The sequence below is a fragment of the Eschscholzia californica genome, unplaced genomic scaffold (assembly GCF_041429995.1).
Source record: "Eschscholzia californica isolate CP2 unplaced genomic scaffold, dmEscCali1.0.p SCAF_4, whole genome shotgun sequence".
Classification (NCBI taxonomy): Eukaryota; Viridiplantae; Streptophyta; class Magnoliopsida; order Ranunculales; family Papaveraceae; genus Eschscholzia; species Eschscholzia californica.
Genome location: NW_028238461.1, coordinates 8,469,900 through 8,491,233, shown reverse-complemented (window position 1 = coordinate 8,491,233; position 21,334 = coordinate 8,469,900). Strand labels below are relative to the sequence as shown.

Below are 21,334 nucleotides of genomic sequence, written 5' to 3'. Positions count from 1 at the left end.
ATAGCAATATGCTAGAAAAGATGGATTTTCATTGTTAGTAGATGCCCTATAGGCAGATAAGTAAGTGAGGTAGGGACACATCTTGTTCAGCTGTAAGCTTTCTTTGACTGTTTGGACACATTAATTTTACCAGTGTTTGGCCTAACCTTCTAATACAGTTTTTCTTAAAAAAACAACTCTTACTAAGCTAGATAGTACAAGTGGTTATGTAATAGAGATTGAAAGGTATTCAAACTAATACTAATTAGCCCCCATCAATCTTTTACTTAAACTAGCTACCCTAAATTAGGGACAATGCTCTAACCCATGCATAATGAGAAATGCTAGGAAACCAAGAAAAATTATATAGATTCTGGACAGAAATTATATGTGGTTTGTCGTGATTCGCTGCTTAATGAATTATAATCACCGAAAACACGAATCACAACAATCCACATTAGATTTCTGTCTAAAGGCTGCCCAGTTTTTCTTGTTTCCTAACATTTTTCGTAAGATCAATTATGTTCCAACCCACATACAGATGTATATGGTCATTTTTATGGGACTACCATAATATCTACTCTTTACCCCATTTGTGTTATATCATCATGTCATAATCTCCCTTTTAATTTTTGATTATATCACTAGCTAGTTTTAACTTGTTTCAGAGAAACTAGCTAGTGCCCCAACTTGTTCTTACTTTATGTATGTCTTTTCCCATTATCTCTCTCTAGATCTCTCTCCCATGTCTATATATACCTAGGGTTTGGTATCTCCATAAACATACTACCTCTAACCCACAGGGCACACTGCATATAGTGATCCAACATCAAAACTAGCTTGCTTGCTTGCTCATAGAGAGTCATTCAAATGAAATATCAAATAGCCAAGTTATCTATCATGGTTCTTTTACTCCTCATCACTCCTTTTTTATCGTCGTCGATGAGGCAACCCTATCTTTATTTCCTCCTTAATGTCCTAATTATCGCCTTAGGTGCCGAAGCTGGTTTTCTTAGCTCCTTTAAACCTTCTCACCCACATGTTCATGATTATCAAATCACCAAGAAACAACAAACTCCTCAGCCATTGACTATTAGTACTCTTGGAACCAAACCCACATTTACTACTACCACTACTAGGTCTCCATTAGGTTTAGAAGAGGCTTCTTCAAACAAGGAGAGGGCTTCGGTCATCGTTAAAGGAAACCCATCAATGGTACTACTTAAAGATCATGAAGGTACTAAAGAAAGGAAGGTGATCATGAAGAAGGTAGTAGAGAAATCAAAGTCTGAGAAAATTGGTAGAGTTCATGCTAAAATTAGAAAAGTAAACAAGTCTCCTTCTACACCTAGTCTTTTCTTTATAGGAGGTTGTGAGGCCGATCATCAAGTAACCCAAGATTTTGTAACGAAGCGGGTAGAGGAAGAATACGATGGCGGGGAATCAGTATTAATGAGAGAAGAAGAAGAGGTTGATGCACTTAGTGGACAAGAGTTGTATACTAAGGCTGAGATGTTTATTGGTAACTTCTATAAGCAATTGAAGATACAAAGGGAGGATTCATGGAAGAGGCTTCATGATTTTTATCACAAAGCCTTTTGATTAGTAGGCTTAATTTTTATAACAATACCAATCACTGCCTAGCTATAATTAGTCATATGTCACTACAAAAATATGGAGTATTTGTAACGGGATATTTATAACGAACCGTTACAAATTGAATATCTATAACGGTCGGGAAAGAAAAACTCCGTAGTAGTGTGTCTAGGGTTTCTTAAAAAAAAAACTATATGTCAGTCTAGGATCCATTGATTTCTAGTGGGAAATTTAGGTGAACTACCATTCATTATTAATAGGCTAATTCAGAGTATAAGTTCAAATTTTTTTTTTTTCGGATTTATACTGATTATCCCTTAATCAATAATTTAACCTAAGTCTCCCATGATAGACATTTTGGATGGAATAATAGTGTTATTGTTGAAGGATGGACACAAGCTAGGGTTTCATGGGACATGGGCATGCATGCAGGGTTCTCTTTGATTCCTTTTGTGGTTGGGTGTGTACATATTCTTTTGTTTCTGAAGAGGTGGTGATGATCTAATTCTTGATTTTCTCAATTAATTAAACTAGAGTCTGATGCAGTTAAACTAGCAATCTTAGAAATATATAAGATGATAGATGAAGAAATAAAAATCAATATTTGTTAGTTTGGTCAATAATTATTAGTTTTTGTCATGTACTTGAGCAAAAATTAAATTAAGAACCTCACTATTAGCAGATGGGGTTGATTTATGTAGTTATGTGTGTTAATTAATTTGCATGGATTTATTCAATTCTTGGCAATGTTTTGGCTTCATTATGTACATCAATATGTTTAGCGAGATTTTAAAAGGCCTCCCTATGGTTTCGTTGACTTAGTAAAAAACCTTTGACTTAGCTTGGTTAAAGGGCCCCCCTCTTTGAATGGGTGAAAAAAACCCCTTTAAAGGTGTATTTCACCCATATTTTCTCTCCTCCACCTCATTTTCTCTCTCTGCCACATCATTTGACCACGCCACATCATCATCTTCTCCGGCAGGGTCGCCGGCCGGCCAAACTTCCGGCCGGCGACCTTCAAAATTATTTTTTTTTTGGGTTAATTCCATTTTGGCCCCCTAAAGATGACCAGCTTCTATTTTAGCCCCCTTTTTTATTTTTCTGTTAGTCAACTTTAACAGTCAACATAATTTTTACCTTTTTACCCTTCATTCTAAAATAACATTTCTTTCATGTCCTTTATCCATTTCTTCAGAGAGCCGGCGACCCCATTAACTTCACTTTTTTTCTTTTTTTACTTCATTTTTTTCTTTTTTTATTTGTTCTTCTTCTTCCCCTAGCACCACCAAAAACCACCACCATCAAATCTCTTCTTCCTTCCTTTGTTTTCTTCATCCCTCTCTCTCTCTCCTATTTTTTTCCTCTCATCACTCTAATGTTCTTGCGAAGGGAAGTTTCTCATTCGCCACAATCCTCCCAAATCCCAGATCTGAGATTTGGGAGGATAGTGATAGTGAAGAACCAACCAATAGATGCTATAATGTGTCTGAAAACAAAAGAAGTGAACCAAAAATAAGAATTTGAGTTGATTAGTGAAGCTATTACCTTGACATTTGTAAAGATTTTGGACCATCATGAAGAAACTTTATAACCCAAGTAAGAACACTACTTGTTGTGTCATTTGCAGCAAAAGCTCACGGGGGAGGAATTAGGGATCTTGTTTGTTCGACAATCAATTTTGGGTTTGTTTTTCAATTTGGGGTTTGTTGGACAATCAATTTAACAAAAGCTATATTACCATTATATGAGGTTTGTTTTTCAATTTGGGGGTTTTAGTTTTGTTTGTTCGACAATCAATTTCAGAACTTATCGGGATTTGAGTAATATTGTTGAATGATATCACAGTTAGGTGAAGAAGATCAGTACATGAACTGAATTTCAAGTTTCAAATGGATTTTGAGGCAGACCACGATTAATTCATGGGGATGATTGATTCTCAATTTGTTTCTAATTATAAAGAACCCATCAGAAAGCTATTAAAGGTTTTTTCATGTATTCTAATGGTGGGTTTTAATTTTGGTTGCAGTCAAGAGATGGGTAGTATTCCTGGTTATTGGCTTTCTCTCTCTGCTGGGTTCTCTTTGGCTATAATAAACCGGATCTTCATAAGCTATAATTTTCTTCACTAATCTGTTCATATTAGACCTAGATCTTAATTTCATTCAAATGAATATTTGACTTATATTGATGGTGTTATTGTTGATATTTGCCCTTGATTCTTGATAGATGCTTATTTCCAGTTGATCGAATTACTTGCTGAAAAGTATTATAGTGTTATCTTTTGGGTAGTGTAATACACTTGTGTATTCTGGGGTAGGTGGTGAACAAAAATTTGGAGCAGGCAGTGAACATGGTATAGGTTATCATAAGAATTGTTACTAACTTTCCATGCTTGATGAGGTAACCATTGTTGTTTCTGGTAAAGAGAGAAATTGAGGAATAGAGAGAGACAAAGGGGGAAAAGGAAAAAGATATGAAAGAGAAGAAGACAGAGATAGAATAGAAGGTTGAAGAAGATAGATAATATCATGGTGGTGGAAGAAGAAGAAAAGTTAGTTTCAAAAAAAAAATCCCGATGTTGGGTAGCAAGATAAATATGGTACCACAAATAAAAAGAAGGGTAAATAGGGAAAAAGTTATTGAACTGTTAAAGTTGACTGGAACTAACTAACAGAATAGTTCAAAAGGGGGCCATATTGAAAGCTGGTCATCTTTAGGGAGCCATTTTGGTGAGCTGGTCATCTTTAGGGGGCCAAAATAGAATTAACCCTTTTTTTTTATTCTCTCTCTCTAAAAACAAATTTTTTTTTTTTTTAAATCTCTCTCTCTCTACAGATCTAGAGAGAGCAGATCCATTGAAGGTCTGCGAACAGATCCATTGAAGGTCTGTTCGCTGACCTTCAATGGATCTGCTCTCTCTAGATCTGTAGAGAGAGAGAGAGTTAAAAAAAAAATTGTTTTTAGAGAGAGAGAGAAGAGAGAGAATAAATAAAAAATTTTGAAGGTCGCCGGCCGGAAGTTTGGCCGGCCGGCGACTCTGCCGGAGAAGATGATGATGTGGCGTGGTCAACATCACCGGTCTTGGGTTAAGTTTGACCTAACGGCGTTAACTTTGCCGTTAGGTCAAATATTGATGAAGGAGGTGCTCTTTTGTAGAGGGGGCCCTATAACCAAATAGATTATAATGAGGGGCGCTTTTAGCGGGGAGGCCTTTTAACAAAAACGGAGGAGCCTTAAAATTTCCCATATGTTTATGAGCACACGTCAATTTAAGTTTTTTTTTTTTCTTTGAGAAAATTATGTAATGCTCCAAACACTACTAAAAAGAATCTTTAGGGGCTCCATTACTGGAGGTCCTCTTAAGAGTGATAGAGAAAGAAAAAAAAATGGTGATCAAGATAAAAGTGAGAGTATAAAAACAACAGAGACTACAATAAAAACAAGGGGAAACCAATTTGAAGTTAAAAAGACATGTTGTATTTTTTTTATTAAAACCCCAAATTTTTTTAAATTTTTTGTTAAAAACCCGAATATAGATGACAAAAGACAATATTTCAAGAAATTGAGACATTTTGATTCTCAGTATAAGAAATTATAGCCCATAACTGAAGTATATAAAATCAAAAGGAACTCCCTCTATGATTAAATGTAGCAACACAAAGACCATTAACAAGACCTAAAAGACAAACAATCAACATTAAAGGGCATTCGGGTGGGGCGTCATCAGCAAGAGGATCATTAGATGTTGATGAAGATGACGAGTGAACATCTTCACTATCCTTATTCCTACCAAATGCTTTCGACTACCCATTTTTCTTCCTGAAAATCTATGATCTAATTGTTTAATTTGTTAAAGCTTTTTTCTTCTTAATCCGATCAGATAGAAATGTTAATAATCTCACCATTATCATCATTTTCATCTGCTTCAACCTATTCAATTCCAGAAGAACTATTTCAATCTCTTTATCATCTTTAATATTCTTTGGCTCGGAAAGTTTTGGTTAGATGGGGAAAGAATTAGAGATAAATCGATTTCAGGAAAAAAATCCAATGGTATGAAGGAAGAAGAAGCTCGATTGCTATTTAGAACCTACAGGATCAGTTCGCGGGTTAATACTCGGGTTTAGTTAACTCGTGGACAAAATAGTACTTCATCTCTCATGTGTTTTTAAACTTTTTTTTTTAAAAGGGAGTCCAAAGTGGAACTTTGGAAAAATGGAGTCGAAACAAGTCTTATATGAAATGAGGTCCAAACAACAAATCTCCCTTAAAACCTAAGGAGCTGAAGACTAAAAAAATTGACTGGTCTTTTTTCACTAAAACAAAAATTTTATAGGCAATTTTGACCAAATTTGACGTTGTAATATGTGTAAAAGAAACATTTTTTCATATTTTTTGAGCAATTATTATAAGTGGATGTTTCTAGAAAGATCATGCAACATTGAAAATCCTTTCAAAATATATAAATTTTATCAAAATCTGCCTTCTAATAAAAAAATATGTTTATTCAAAATTAAAAACAAAAATTACTCGAAAGATAATCAATCTTTATAATTATTTAGACTTTAATAATAATATTGAAATATTTGTTGTTTCTTTTTTTTTTTTTTTTACTTATTTTGAATATTTTATTGGCTCAAATAGTTGAAACTCCTTTTCGATTCTAATCTCTAGTGTGACCCAAAGTGAAGTCCATAGGTCTGCTCCTATTATATCCAAACTGCATTATACGATCCTAAAATAAGTTGTATATGCTTTTGCAATTTTGCCCTAAAAGAAAACTCCTCCGAGATGAGCTTCAATAAGTTTGAAGCCAACTCTTTCTATTTAGGGCAAATCTATATACCAGAAAACCTTAAACCAGTAAACCAGAAAAGCAAAGGCTTCAGGAATGGAAATTTATTATGGAAAAATGAAATCCCAATCGATCCCCAGCTAACATGTAGGAAATCGATTAGAAACTCCAATCCCTTTTCATATCAATGCTTTATTATGGTGTATAAAATAGTTTCGAAGGTAATTTCAAAACCGAGCTGCTTCACATAAAGTCGTTGGATTCGCTCCAAAAAACAAAGTTGGAACTCTTAACTTGAAAAGGGTATCAGATAGAGAAAAGAATGTCAGTTAACCCTAGGCTGGTTAGGCAGCATGCCCTCGAGCCCTCCTCCAGCCTAAGGCGCTCCTGATGAAATTTGTTGTATCAGCAGCAGTAACCAACGCCTCGTTGTGGGGTCGTCCTGAAATTTTAGAAGAATTCAAATTATCCTTACGAATAATGAATGATATATCGAACTAGCAAAGGGTAACAGACCAATATCTAGAAAAGGGTAAAACAGTTGCATTGTGGTCAACAAGTTCACCGTTATAATGAGAAAATGACTGATAAAGTTTTCCCTGTTGAAATAGTTTACTCTGGGACGGTGGTAAAAATTCATAAAGAAACTGAATCCCTTATCCCTGAACTGCTAAATGCCAAAATCAGAGGTTTCCGAGTTTTGTCAAAACTTAGCATCTCAATAACCCTGGAGCCCTCGACTCTAAAACCAAAGATGGAAGGCAATAATAAGCACTTACATGAAGGGAATCGATGAAGGTTGAATCTCTTAACATATCTGGAAGGCAAGTTCTTAATGCTTCACGAGCCCTGCATGCGGAATAGGAACATCTTCGTTAGATGGTACCTAAAAAGGAAATCTGAAATGGAAGGATGGCATTTCTATATACAGCAAATTTGTGAAGTTACTTCATTAACAAACCTTGGATGATCAGAAAGTCGAAGATAGCAGCGAATTATATGTTTGAGCAACCGTGGAGAAGGTTGCTCAGCAAGTGCTGCTACCATAGTTGCCAGAACACGACCTACAGCGTAAAATCGCTCTTCGGTAGTACAGATATAATGCAACCCCAAGTCATCCACCAGAATTTTTTGAACAATAAAGGTCGCCACCTACAATTATACAAATGCTACGATCTAAGATATTAAATATAAGTAAAAAAGCATACCTCTGACAAAATAATCTAAGATATGTATATATGTACATAAATGTCCAACTATTTTCTAAGCACTGCGAAAGTGGGCCCGACTTGGCAAGGTTAGATCTTTAAACCAAGTCCCGAGGAAATCACGATTTACTTGTGAGTTGGACTGCTTAGACTAAGTTTAAGCTCGTGAAGCTATGCCATTACTTTCACGAAGCCTCTCGAAATGCATACCAAGTTACAAGTTAAAGGCATCTCTATTACATAGAGATCAACCCCTCATGTAAGAGCATTAGTGTGAGTAAGTTAGTGGAACTATATATAGATATGTGTGTGTGTGCGTGTGTGCAGGCGCGCGCGCGCGTGCGTGCGTTTGTGTGTGTGGTGTTCAACTATGAGTTAAGCAGTTGGGGAGTCGAAACCGGCCAACTTGTCGAGGACCAATCTCCCAGCCTTCCCGAAAAACTCAGGATTTACTCGTGAGCTTGACAGCATAGACTAAAACTATGCCCGTGAAGCTATGCATAACTTCCACGAAGCCTGTCAAATTGATGATCGGTCCCTCTGAAAGTTCCCGAGTCATTATATACTATGTACATCTTCAAACTTAAATGTCGAAAATTTTGGAATATCAACAACCAAAAAGCTTAAAAAACAAAAATCAGATTAGAAAATAAATGGTAGGTTCTGTCACTCACTGTTTTAGAAAGGTCAGTTCCCATTTCCATGGTGCGTAAACATAAGGGGATTATCTCAGTTGCGAGAAGGAAAGTTATCACTTCTGTATCATCAACCTGCAAACCAAGATTGAAATTTGTTAAATAACATAAAACCAAAGTACTAAAGTTAATAAATATTTGGAGGATTCCATTTATTCCCGCCAATAAAATTTAAGAAGTCGTCGTCAGGGGAAGTAGTAGTGCGGGCTAAGCAGTCTGACTCGGCCGAGTAACTGGGGGACTCAGCTAGGCTAGGGGGTAGACCGAGCTGATCCTTGACTAGTCTTCGAGTCTAGGGTTTGCCCGGGTAACTGGGCTGACTCAGCCGAGTCCCGAGTCACCTTGACTCGTTGGACCACCGAGTCAGGGTGAAACTTCTTTCAGAGATTTGGTTTAAAGACTTGGTTTGAAGCATATGCATGAAAAATACATAAAAACTAACGTGTCAAGATTTGAACTTTATTTGCATATAACCCTGGCTTGGTCTGACTCGGCCGAGTAACTCTACTCGGCCTTGACTTGGGCTCAGCCCTTGGCTGAACTCGAGCCCTGTCCAAGTTTAACAGCTTCGGGTACAGGTTAATACCGTAATCCAACCGCCGGAAAAACTGCTTCAGGTCTCATTAAAATATAAAGAAAAGACATTCTTGACAATACTTCTCGATCCATATAATATCGACAAGAATTATGTACCTTCACAAGTGCACCAATAACACCCAAGCTGGTAAGCCTCAAGTACTCAAACGGTCGAGTCTTGCTAACGGTATTCAGAAAAGGATAAAGATACAGCGGAATATTAGCTGAAAAAGAGAGAGTTCAGAATATTAGATAATGTCCGTTACTTGTCATTTAACCAAAAAAACGAAAACCAAGCTTAAAGATAAAGGTCTATAATTTAAGAAAGTTTTACATTCTCCTAAAACTTTATATAACTTTCAATCCAACGTCGAAACGAATTATATTAATGCATATTGATATATTAAGAAACAAATATGCGAGTGATACTGGTACACGCAGAGGAGCCAACTTTTGTCTTGGTACACAAATACCTAAATGAAGTATCCGAGTTTTTGAACCGTGAATATATCAAGTATCTAGCAAGAGACAAATAAAGGTTAAAGTTTAAACTCTACAGAATAGAATCATGGGTCCGCCTAACATTAAAAGTCGATTCACAATCCTTGTTCCTCTCGTGACCAACTTCATAACTAAATAAGGTAAATGCTCTTGCCATCTTTTCATGAATAAACTAAACCACATCAACCCATGAATAGAAACTGTAAAGGGTTTTAAAATCCATTGAACATATGAAGTATATAACTTCTCCAAACCTGCTAATCTAAGAAATACAGTAAACAGAATCCCAACCCAATTTGCTATCCATTTAAAAAGATTCAAGAAAATGAGAAATACCATTGAGAAAAGGCTTCCTTGTGTCCGAGTGAGTTGCTACACACTGTATAAGAAATAAAATAGAAGTAAAACAAATCATTACAGCGGTCTACCTTGGAAAGGATTAACAAGAAAAGTTATATGAGTATTTTAACTACAAATAAGGATATCAATCACCTGAAGAAGAGCAAGTGCATTGCAAACTCGATTTGACGCTTCTGGCGTAAGGGTAGGAGGTGATAGTACTGGGTAGATTGAAACTATCTCCTATAAGATATGTAAGAAAAAGAAGCCAAAGAGGTCAATCAAAGAGTAAACAGAACCCTCGAAGAGGATTAGCAAACAGAAAGTTGACAATAATTATAAGAGGGCAAGTTAGAAACAGAGAAAGCTGTGTCGTCGGTTAAAGAAAAACCAAAATTCTGACTTATGGAAATTAACTCTTAAATAACAATGAAAATGAAAGACAACAATACCTGCAAGAGCACAGCAATTGTACCAAAAGACTTCCATAGCAAAGGGGCAAGATCTTGAAACACCTCTCGTTTCTAATAAGAAAAAAGGAAAAAAAAATTAGTTGATTATTTAAATGTATGTTAAGTAAAACTTCGAATCAACGCAAACGTAGGAGGATATTTTGAAACCCACATTAATGAATCTATATCACATAAGATTTAATAAAGCGAAAATCGGCCAAAACTCTTTAGGCCAAATCTTATTGGGTCATAAAGGGCCTACCAATTTTCTTTAAGCTTCAGCTTCCTATCTAAGGTTTGCACGGATTTACCCAGGTTCCCCCAGAGTAACATATATTGTGTAAGCTCTATACGGGTTTTCACAGATTTGAACGTTTTTCTACATGTTTGCACGGTTTGCGCAGGGACCCCAAGCCCTACAAAAAAAAATTTGGCTAACATGAAATCAGGCTTAAGGCCCAATTTCCTACTGAATAAATGAACCAAAAAAATCCAACTTGATAGGTTTCACTGTTTCATCTTTCATGTAACAAAAGGATCAAGGAAACAAACTTGATCAACCCAGAGAAACCCAAGAACAAAAACAAACAGCAAAATGAAAATCATTAATAATTCAGGGGTTTAAAACATTAGATTGGGTAGCAATGAATCTAATTGAAACAAAATTCTATTAGGGTTTTTTTTTTTAAAGAGCTTCAACCTTTACCCTAAAAAAACCTAGAACTGATCCATAGACTGAAAAATAACTAAACCATTTATTCCAGAATATTAAAAAAAAACACATTAATTACTAATAGCAATACCAACTTGTCAGAAGAACAAAAAAAAAAATCAAAAATGAAAAATGGGTGAATAAAAGCTAAACCTTTGATAACTCAAGCAAAGCTTCTTCTCTGAGATCAGGGTTGCTGAGTTCAAGCACTAACTGTTCAGCGGAAGCCATTTTTTCTTCTTCACTTGATTGAGTTACCTTCTGATTACTACTAGAACTCGAACCTGAATGATGATTATTCATTTATCATTCTAGTTATCGTTCCCCAAATTGATGGTTCTGTTTTTTTTTTTTTTGAAATTTAACAATGGGTTCAAATTTTTAACCCTAATTCCTCAAGTTATTTTCGGATATTTTTGGGGAGATATGTTATTTCCGTTTTTGTTTTATGAAAAAGTTAAGTATTTTGAAACAAATAAAAATGCTTAAAAAGGTTTATTAATAAAAATGGCCCTTTCTATCTATATAAACATAACCTAATTTCATTTCTTTTGATCTTCATTATGAAATTCTATAAAATAGTTCATATCTTTATTGTTCCTAGTGTTGTCTATTTATAGGTCAATAATTAGGAGGAACTAATAGGGAAAAACCCACATTAAACAAAATATAATTAGATTTGGAAAAATTATTTTACTTTCTTTATATACAAATTTATTAAATATGAGAAATATATATTTATTTTATTTCAACTTTAAGTAGAGATATTTTTTTAATAAATTGATAAAAATGGAAGATTTATATCTAGCTTAGATGCTTTGCTCCACCACCACCTTTCAAAGTTTAGTTGAAAACATTTCAAATACTTAAAACATTTATATATAGATATCCATTATATTTTTTTTTTTATCGTATATCAATGGATACAGATTCTGACAAAATATAATCATAAACTCATACCAAACAATATCTAACACTAAATTCAACATAAAAGTTCGGGAATCTTAGTTATAAGATTTTGTCCCCATAACTTTAGAAATTTTGTTGTATTTTTGCAAAGTCTATCGAACACTAATAACTTATTAAACGACTTGAAATTGTTAAATTTCTTAGAAGTCTATCGGAGGATTACAGTTACACTTCAATGATTTTTATGTCTTTGGTACAATGAGAAGGTCATCCTCGTACAATATCAAATCTCATTTTGTCGTTGTATTATCTCCATGGAGTAACGTAAGTAGTTTCTAACAATAACTTAGGCAGTAGGGTCTTTTAGCTGAACACCAAATTTTTTTTTTGATGAAGGAAAGCTGAACACCAAATTGTCTAGTCATACTTCCAACGAAAAACAATTTTGTCTAGCTATAAAGTCTAAAGCACAAACCACTCTACCTAACGACACGAGAAAGATTTAACATTACGGTCGTCAATGTCCTAGTACTTCATGTATTATAATAATGTTAATTTTTGGGTTCTTAGTCCAAAAATCTACACCTAAACACATATTTAGTCCACCCAGAGCCGTGCCTGAGAATTCAGAGGCCCTGTGCGAAATTTGAATGTGGGCCCTTCGTGACATAAAGATTATGAAAAAAGAACAAAATGTAAGCTAATTTATCATCGGTAGATGAAACCATAAATGAACCCAATAATATTTTGCAAAAAGTAGTCATAAGAATAAAAATCATTCTAAAAATTATTTTTATTGAAAATCTAGTCTAAGAATTCACAATCACCAGTAAGCAAAAGATTTATTTATTTTATCTTAAGAATTTGAATATAAGTTTATAACTATAAATGACATTGAAATTTTAAACTCCAATAGAACGTGTGGATCTTAATGTAATATCATATTAAATATGTAGTTTGTCATTTATCAAACAGACGAGGGGCGGAACAAAGACTTTAAACAACAAAATATTTAAGAAAAAGTGTAATGGACAAAAAATAAATATTGGTTTAACATTTAAACTAATAAGCTCATAGAGGAGACAAAACCATCAGAAATTCCAAAATCGGAGAATAATGTCAACACTTAGTTGCCTAAGTAGTTGAAAGTGTTAGGATAAACTCCAAAACCTTAGAGATCACATTCGCAAAAGAGATAAAATTCATAGTTATTGAATTTGAGTCATTAAAGGTGTAAATACAAATAATTTTTTCCTACTTTAGATTCTATGTTGTTGTGGTTTTAGTGTTTATCACATCACGATAATTTTTTGGCCTTTTAGGCGCCCAATAACACACCCAAAAAGCGCCAAACACAATATCTAGGGGTGTCTATAGATCCCGCCCAAAAAATATATTTATCATGCAGGCTGGAGGAGTCGAACCCGACTCACCTGCATGGCATTCCTGGCTGCTTACCAACTAAGCTACTGGCTCGGTTTGTAATAAAAACTGGGTATCTGCTTTATATAATAGTTTATGGCATTATGAAAAGTAGGCCCCTTGTGTTTTGGGGGCCCAGTGCGGGCGCCCTGCCCGCACTCCCCCAAACACGGCCCTGAGTCCACCCTAATATATAGGATTTTAAGTCAAAATAGTAATTATAATGGATATTTAGTCCAAATTGACCCATCTCTATAGAAAAAACAGATCTCTATCATTTCTATTTAATCAAATCACCCATTATAACCTTTTATATAAGAAAAAAATTCACTTTTGAAAACCAATCTCCAAAATTTTCTTTCTATTTTTTCTCAGATTTTTTAGATTGATTTCAAACTTACTATCTTCTTCGCAATATACACGTTATTTATCAATTACGTATATTTCTACAACAAAACACATTTAGTATAGTTAAAGTATATCTAGATGTCAAAGTTACTGTGTTTTTTGTTTATTGATTCTTGTTTTGTTTCAAAAATAACGTGTTATTTATTGTTAAAGTTTCATATACTTTATTTCATTTTTTTTTATGTGTCATACATAACACATTATGTGTCAACAATGTTTCTTCCAAAAGGGAGAAGGATCAAAATCTTATTTTCTGGGAAGATTGAACCTTAATCCTTTTTTAAAATTTTATTTTGAACCTAAAACCCGTGGACCTATATAATAACAAAGCTAAGTCGGTTATTTAAGGGATAAGTTTGATCGTTTATTTTTGTTGGAAGTTTCATAAAGATCATATCTAACGTAAGATATAAATCTCTTTTCATGTAAATCGACTCAAAATTGAAGGGTATTAGTGTCAACAATTGATTAATTTTTCAAATGTACCAAAATCAGTTAAAAATCTCTCTAAAGATATCTTAACAAACACCCCCATGAAAGTAAGTATTTTTATGAATTTATGTCAACACCATCATCCACGTGGTCAACCAAATTTTGACTTATACTGGAAATTTACATCATATATGTTTTATGAGGAAAATCTAAATACACCAACGTTAAGTTACAAGTTGTTGTTGTTAGGGAATATTGGATGTAAAATTTTCTTCTACTTCTATACATGACTAAAGTTGTAGTCGGAACTAGGTAAGAAGGGAGAATCGATTTTCTGTTAATAACAATAATTTAATGGAGATTTGTAGGTCTTGAGTATCCGACCGAACCACGTTAAACTATCGTGTCTTTACTTTCAATGTTTATCTCCGATTATTATATAATCGTGAATTTAACATGGTATCATGAGCTGGTTATTTGTTCGTGTTTTATGCTTCCGCAAAATTCTAATTATTTTTTTAGTTGTGATTATATTATTTTTCAATCGTGTATACGATGTTAATAACAATAATTTAATGGAGATTTGTAGGTCTTGAGTATCCGACCGAACCACGTTAAACTATCGTGTCTTTACTTTCAATGTTTATCTCCGATTATTATATAATCGTGAATTTAACATGGTATCATGAGCTGGTTATTTGTTCGTGTTTTATGCTTCCGCAAAATTCTAATTATTTTTTTAGTTGTGATTATATTATTTTTCAATCGTGTATACGATTTGTTTTAACTTTTCCAAGATTATTCTTGTGATTAAGTTTGCTTGTCAAACCGAAAAATAAGGTGAAAGAAGAAAATATTTATTTGTTCTTTTGTTTGAGAATAGGAAAGCGATATTATTTACTTCATTGGATGGAGTTAATTTAAATTCATCAAGGTAGCACCTAATCATCAATGATTCCCTACAGAACAGAGGTAACTTTTCCAATAAATTTTATTTCTTCTCTACATTTTCTCAATTTCGTCTTATTAAACTTTAGATGGTGGCTATAGAAAGTAATTGACCCAAAATATTCCTGGTACCCTATTGCAACCCACCCTTTCCAAAGGACCTACTGTTCCTGTAGGCAGTTTTTTTTCTCCATTGAGAAATTTTTCACTTAATCCTATGAAACCCTAGGTTTCCTGTTGTGAAACCACTTCTTTTGTGCCCCCACATTTATTGACCGGCAACTACACATACTCCAATTGGTGACTTCACGTTTACACAGAGCGTCCACACCAACTGACTTCGTTCTTCCTTTGCCGGCGATATTTTCCGGCGTTTTTTCTTTACCAATCGATCGTTTCTATCGATTTGGACGTCACGCTATCAACTATCATCGATTTACCTATGGATTTGTGAAGAATCGGTTGAATTTTATCTAAGTTTTGAACCACCCTGATTACTTTCTCTCTCTACAATTCTATTACTCATAGGCGATAGTTGGCCGTGTTTGATTATACCAATCATCGATTTGGACTCTCATACACTTCACAGATGATCTCTGTTGTTTAATTTTCAATTACTTTCTGATTTGGGAAACCCAATTTTGAGAAATTTTTCAATTTGGGTAAACCCTAATTTAGAAGTTCCTATATTCCCCAAATTTGATATTTGTGACAGATTAAGTTTTTTGACACAACTTTGTGTGACGATCTTTTGCCACAGTTTCACTGCTGGAAATAATTTTGCGACAGTCTCTTACTGTCACTTATACCCAACTATGTGTAGTTGTGACACAATTTTTTCTGTCACTTTCTCTTCTATTTGTGACACTAAAATAGATTAATTTCATTTATTTTGACTTTTCTTTCCGGATATACCCGTGACATTTCCAAAGTCATACTTTGTTTATGACGATTTTATTTCTCCATTTTGACTTTTCCTACCACGAATAGAATATATCTATTTTGACTTTTATTTCCGGATTCTTTCGTGACATTTTTCAACTCATACTTTGTCTATGATGACTTGTCTTTCCTATCAAATTACATTTTGAAATATTTCTTCACCGAATAGAACTTTTCTTTCAACGAGTAGAATCTCTATTTTGATTTTCATTCCAGATTCAACCGTGACATTTTTAAGATCATACTTTGTGATGACTTATATTTTTCTCCAAAATAGACTTGATTCATCGATCTATTTTGATTTTCTTCCGGAACTATACCCGCGACTTCGACATTTTTACGACAAGAAATCTTTTGTCGACAATTTTTCCTAAACCATCATTATGGTTATTTCTACACATTTTTTGGTAAATTGACATTGCTTTCCATGTCAATTTTAAACACAACTTTGTTGTCGACATTTTCTTTCACATTGTTTATACAATGACATATTCTCATACATGACAACGATAAATTTATTTTCGTTGCCATTGATTTTCATTCAATCTATGACCGTCTTTACCAACGTTTTCGTTGTGACTTTATCATTCTTCCATCATCTTCACCAAGCATCCAAAATCGAAGAATTGCAAGCAAAAAAAAAAAAAGAATCAACAAGTTTATCTTCTCTCCAAGTCGGACACTTCAAAATTACGTGCTCCAACTTGCGGGGGGGTATTGAGATATGGAAGATATATTGGATATGGTTACTACTAATACACAAGATATGGAAGATATCGAAAGATACAAAATATATGAGACGGATCGAGATGAAGAGATCCGACGATAAAAGAAGAGACCAAGATATATGAAAATCAGAAGATATATTCATATATTCAATATATCTCTTATATTGCATTCTTTCCTAAGTTTAGTTAGGAAACTTAGGAAACTAGATAACCCGAATCACTCTATAAATATGAGTTGGGTTACAGAATTTAAATGATCGAGTTATTGAGTTATGTAACCGATCAACCCACATACAATTGTATGTGGTGAATTATAATAAAGAGTTATTTCTCCGTGGATGTAGGTCTTGAGTATCCGACCGAACCACGTTAAACTATCGTGTCTTTACTTTCAATGTTTATCTCCGATTATTATATAATCGTGAATTTAACAAGATGTGATATGATTGTTGAATTTGTTGTTAAAACTAAAGGAAATCAATAACTAGCTAGTAAGAATCTCAGCTGAGATGAAACACAACCAGAGACTACCAAATTAAACAAGAAAAGTAAAAAACATGGGAAACAAACATAAAACAAAACACAAACACAAACACATACACACTCTCCTAACGGTCTCTTTTTCTCTCTGTCTTATAAGTTTACTGGTCATTTGCACGTTTACGTTGTTGAAGTTGTTGACGGATGTGTTTAGTCCAAGTGAAAACCTCCAAGACTAGAATTATTAAGCTAAAAAGACCGAGAATTCCAATATACGTATATTTCCATCTTGTATTTACTTTGAGAATATCAACTCCATGAAATATATTCAGCATGATCACAGGTATCAACCCATACCCCAAAAAATGGTGGTATACGTTCCAATACTTCCTATATTCATCTGTTTCTTTTGGTCTTAACCAAATAGCCATCATCTGCAAACACAAATCAAAATATCAAAACATAGCACTGTTCCTTTAACTATGTAGAAGTATATATGTGTGTGTGTGACAAGTGCAAGGGAACAAGAAATCTGGGCAGAAATTAATCTTATGTGGCTTACCGTAATTAGTGGTTCAATGGATCAGATTTATCGAAAACACAAATCACAGCATGTCACATAAGATTTTTGCCGAGTCTGCCTGGTTTTTCTTGTTCCCAAGCATTTTAATAAGGGAAGAGGGTATCTGATACCCTCCTCCCAATTACAAAGATTTGTTCTCCCATGTTTGTCTCTAATGGTTAGGATTTACACTATCAAAGTTTGAGGGTTCAGATTTTCAACCAAAGGTTGAGATTATAAGAAAGAGCATCTTTTCAAATATCCCGTTTTTCTTTGGGAAGATTTAAATGCACCCATATTATTGTTGTAGGCGCCCATTTATATATGGATCCCTTAAAACTTTAGCCTTTGAGGGGCAGAATTGTCTGTGCCCGGCGGGCACGAGTTATACCCTCGTATATGTACATTGAGAGAGAGAGAGTTAGTTCAAGAGACTTACTTGCAATGTTGCAAAGACGAAAACAAAGATTCCAATCATTCGATGGATTCGAAAGACATAATCTTTTGAAGCATGTCCAAGATAAATTCCTATTATCCAACCTATCATTCCTATAGTGTATGCTGCAATTTGGAAGATAACATGTAAAGCCTTCCATGATTTATACTTCACTGGAAATTCTTTAAAATACCTTGCGACGATAATACCAGCTGGCAAGAGAGTTCCCCAGCCTATAACACTCAAAGCCCCATGAACCTTTCGTAGAGGTTTTCGAGCGTAACCAGCACCGAAACAAACTTTACCAGAGATAAGGTCTATTGTCTCTGCACTATCAAAATTCTCAAGCCCGCGTGCATGCTTTTGAGGTTCCATGTCCATTACTAAAGAACCTACTTGCCATACATGATTCAATCTTGTTAAATCGTATTCATCTAGAGGAAGAGTCATAGTTGCTGAAATGACAAGGTAACCACTCTCTTTCAAGTATATTATCTTTTGATTATTTACAGCTAGATCGATTTTCGATTCTTTTAGGGCACAACCCATCTTGGTTTCTCTAGTGATATTGTAGGTTTTAAGTATAAGTGAACCATTAGGTTGTTGAAACCCTATGAGAGCTCTTGTTCCTATCATGTGTGCCCTAGATGTTGGATTGATGCCCCAAGCAACCCACCCACCCGTGCCACTTGGGCGAGCGCCGAAAAAGATCTCAATTGTACTATGATTTTTTGTGCCATTGTTGTAGTTCCATCCAAGCTCTGCACCTAGGGTTCCCAATTTCATGCACTGTGATATGTTTTTACTCAAGGCCAACAAACAGAAATCCTCATTGCATACTGTAGAGGTATGAGCCATAGTGAAGGAGAATAGGAGAGAAGCTATAACTAAAACAAGTAGGGTTATGGAGTGCATCAAAGGCATATTTTGATAGGAGGCTTGGATATTGTATTTTAATGCACAACATTTAATTTCTGTCTGCCTTCACAGTTCATTTCTTATATAGATGGTCTTTAATGCACTTTCTTTTTTATTCTAACAAGACCCTACTTGGTCTTCTTTGGGTAGATAGGTCCCCCTTCGCCCGGCCTCCGATTTAATATCTAGTTGGTGCATCACAACTGCATTCTAATCGAACGGCAACTAAAGAGTCAATAAGTTTTAAAATGACAATCTCGTAAACAATTGATTGCAACGGAAAATTGGGTTTGCTAATATACCAGCGTTAATGTCATTCTTTTTTGGTAACAATCTCCCCTTCTTGCGTTCTATTTAGTTACTCGTAAAACTAAATCTTTTTTACAACTATTTTTTTTTTAATATGATCCAATAAAAGAGCACCCATTCCTATTCAATCATAACCATCATTCACATGTTTGTATGAAAACAAAAAAGATGGGGGTTTCTCTTTTATCTTTATAGTACAAAAATTAAAGAGAATGCAGCAAAGACTATTCTCATTTGCTACCTTGCGTTAAACAATAAAAAATAGAGAAGGAATAGAAAGATTGAACATACCTTTCACTTTCCCTAATTAAAGAAAGAAAATTAAGCTTCAGCCATAAGATGACATCTTACCTCAATTGTCACGTTTATATTGGAAGCCTGTGTCCAAATCTAATCAAAGCCCAGGCCCATTTTCACTGGCTTAATTGGCTGAAAATTATAGAGTTAAAGAGCATCTCCAAGACTCCAGAAAAATTATAAAAATCTTACGTGTCAATTGTGGAAAGTAGATCTCTAAATGCAGAGTCGTGGCTGAGAATTCCGAGGTCCAGTGCGAAATTTAAAATGGGCCATTAGTATAACAAAAAAAATTACGAGCAAAAATTGAACAAAATGTAAGATAATTTATCACAAGATTAATGAAACAATAGATTAATCTAAATGTATTTTGAAGTAAATAGTCGTACAAAATTCCAATTTGAAATTTCATTTTCATAAGAAATGTAGTCTAACCATTCACAATCACTTGTGAACAAAAAAAATCTATTTATTCTACCTTAAATTATAAATTTATGATTACAAATAATGTATGAAATTTTAAACTTTAATACCAATATTTGTATTATAATATAATATCATATTTAAAATAACCATGCAGCTTATCAAACATGATCAAGGACAGAACGAAACTCTTAGTGAGCACAACTAGCCTAAAATGATAGTCATACAACGAATAATTTAAGTTCTAAATACGATTTTTTGAAATATGGCATCTTTTGATAATGATTTTACATATATATTTACATATTGCTCGGACGTTTGAAAAGAATTTAGGTTTACTACTCGGACTTTTGAAAAGAATTTAGATTTAAATTTATTAAAGAGCAATTGAAAAAAGAAGAATGCACTGGAAATAACAAAATTGGAAAGAAAAGTGTAATGGACCAAGTATAAGGATTGGCTTTAACATTGTATTGTTAACCTCAAAAAACGGAGAAAAAGAGAAGGAAAAGAAAGGTCAAGGGATTCAAACTAGTGCCATCATATGGGTACTTTCCTTGCCTTACCAACTAAGCTAACCAAGGTTACAAGTTTGGATGTATATCAAGTAAACCAGATGTTTGATGAAATGGGCCTCTGGTGGGTTGGGGGCCCTGTGTGGCGTCCTGCTCGCACCCCCCGCCACACGGTCATGTCTAAATGGTCTCTTTTTTATTTAATCATTTAGAGATGTTCTATTGCAAAGTCTTCTCCAATGCAACATTTAAGAGAACCTCTAACAACCTCTATTTTGGTATAAATTAATTTTTTTTTTTTTTTTTTGAAGCCACGGGAATCGATTTCCATTCATAAGTGATAAAATCACATTGTTTACATGGATGAAATTGTTATTTCTCTCTTCCAACTTCATGAGAGTTGCATACCTTTAAATGCAAAGTACCTCGTGAATAAGAAAGAAATTGGACTAGACTCTGACGGAAAAGAAAGAAAAAGATGAAAGGATCCTAAAGATCAGGAATAAAAGGACCCTAAAGATCAACAAAACATAAAATAATACAGAATAAAGAAAAACAAATTTAAATCTCCGTCACATTCGTCGGCAAACCGCCATTGTCGCCGGAAACCGTCGCCGGAAAACCGCCGTCATCACCGAAAAACCGTCACCACCATAGAAAAAACCGCCATCATCAACTCTTGAATAGTTGGATTTCACTGCCTACCATGGTTCATAATCTTGTCTTTTCTACTCACATGGTTCATAATCTTC

At 34.3% G+C, this 21,334-nt stretch overlaps 3 protein-coding genes across 3 annotated transcripts; 1 reads left to right on the top strand and 2 right to left on the bottom strand.

The window, feature by feature from the left end:
- Window positions 1–693: 693 nt before the first annotated feature.
- LOC147542303 (uncharacterized) lies at window positions 694–2,322 on the top strand. The gene has a single exon (XM_086638138.1). The coding sequence runs from the start codon at window positions 850–852 to the stop codon at window positions 1,579–1,581; it is 732 nt and encodes a 243-aa protein (XP_086494264.1). The 5' UTR covers window positions 694–849; the 3' UTR covers window positions 1,582–2,322.
- Window positions 2,323–6,459: 4,137 nt separating this feature from the next.
- LOC147542302 (uncharacterized) lies at window positions 6,460–11,440 on the bottom strand. The gene is made up of 9 exons (XM_086636370.1): window positions 11,007–11,440; window positions 10,142–10,213; window positions 9,843–9,932; window positions 9,687–9,729; window positions 8,967–9,073; window positions 8,253–8,348; window positions 7,332–7,522; window positions 7,150–7,219; window positions 6,460–6,812 (listed from the first exon to the last, which is right to left on the bottom strand). The coding sequence occupies exons 1-9, from the start codon at window positions 11,154–11,156 to the stop codon at window positions 6,747–6,749; spliced, it is 885 nt and encodes a 294-aa protein (XP_086492496.1). The 5' UTR covers window positions 11,157–11,440; the 3' UTR covers window positions 6,460–6,746.
- A 5,645-nt stretch (window positions 11,441–17,085) lies between these two features.
- Window positions 17,086–19,239, bottom strand: LOC147542301 (cytochrome b561 and DOMON domain-containing protein At3g25290-like). Its single transcript, XM_086636369.1, has 2 exons — window positions 18,124–19,239; window positions 17,086–17,556 (listed from the first exon to the last, which is right to left on the bottom strand). Exons 1-2 carry the CDS (start codon window positions 19,042–19,044, stop codon window positions 17,284–17,286), a joined length of 1,194 nt encoding a protein of 397 aa, XP_086492495.1. The 5' UTR covers window positions 19,045–19,239; the 3' UTR covers window positions 17,086–17,283.
- Window positions 19,240–21,334: the final 2,095 nt, after the last annotated feature.

Bases quoted from the DNA above. Each gene is read 5' to 3' on its own strand.
- LOC147542303 (XM_086638138.1), top strand. From the start codon at position 850: ATGAAATATCAAATAGCCAAGTTATCTATCATGGTTCTTTTACTCCTC.
- LOC147542302 (XM_086636370.1), bottom strand. From the start codon at position 11,156: ATGAATAATCATCATTCAGGTTCGAGTTCTAGTAGTAATCAGAAGGTA. The intron at 9,074-9,686 runs GTATTTCTCATT...TCTCTTTTTCAG, and splicing joins AAGGAAGCCTTTTCTCAATG to CTAATATTCCGCTGTATCTT. The intron at 6,813-7,149 runs GTAAGTGCTTAT...CTAAAATTTCAG, and splicing joins CCTTCATCGATTCCCTTCAT to GACGACCCCACAACGAGGCG.
- LOC147542301 (XM_086636369.1), bottom strand. From the start codon at position 19,044: ATGCCTTTGATGCACTCCATAACCCTACTTGTTTTAGTTATAGCTTCT. The intron at 17,557-18,123 runs GTAAGTCTCTTG...TTGTGTTTGCAG, and splicing joins TCGTCTTTGCAACATTGCAA to ATGATGGCTATTTGGTTAAG.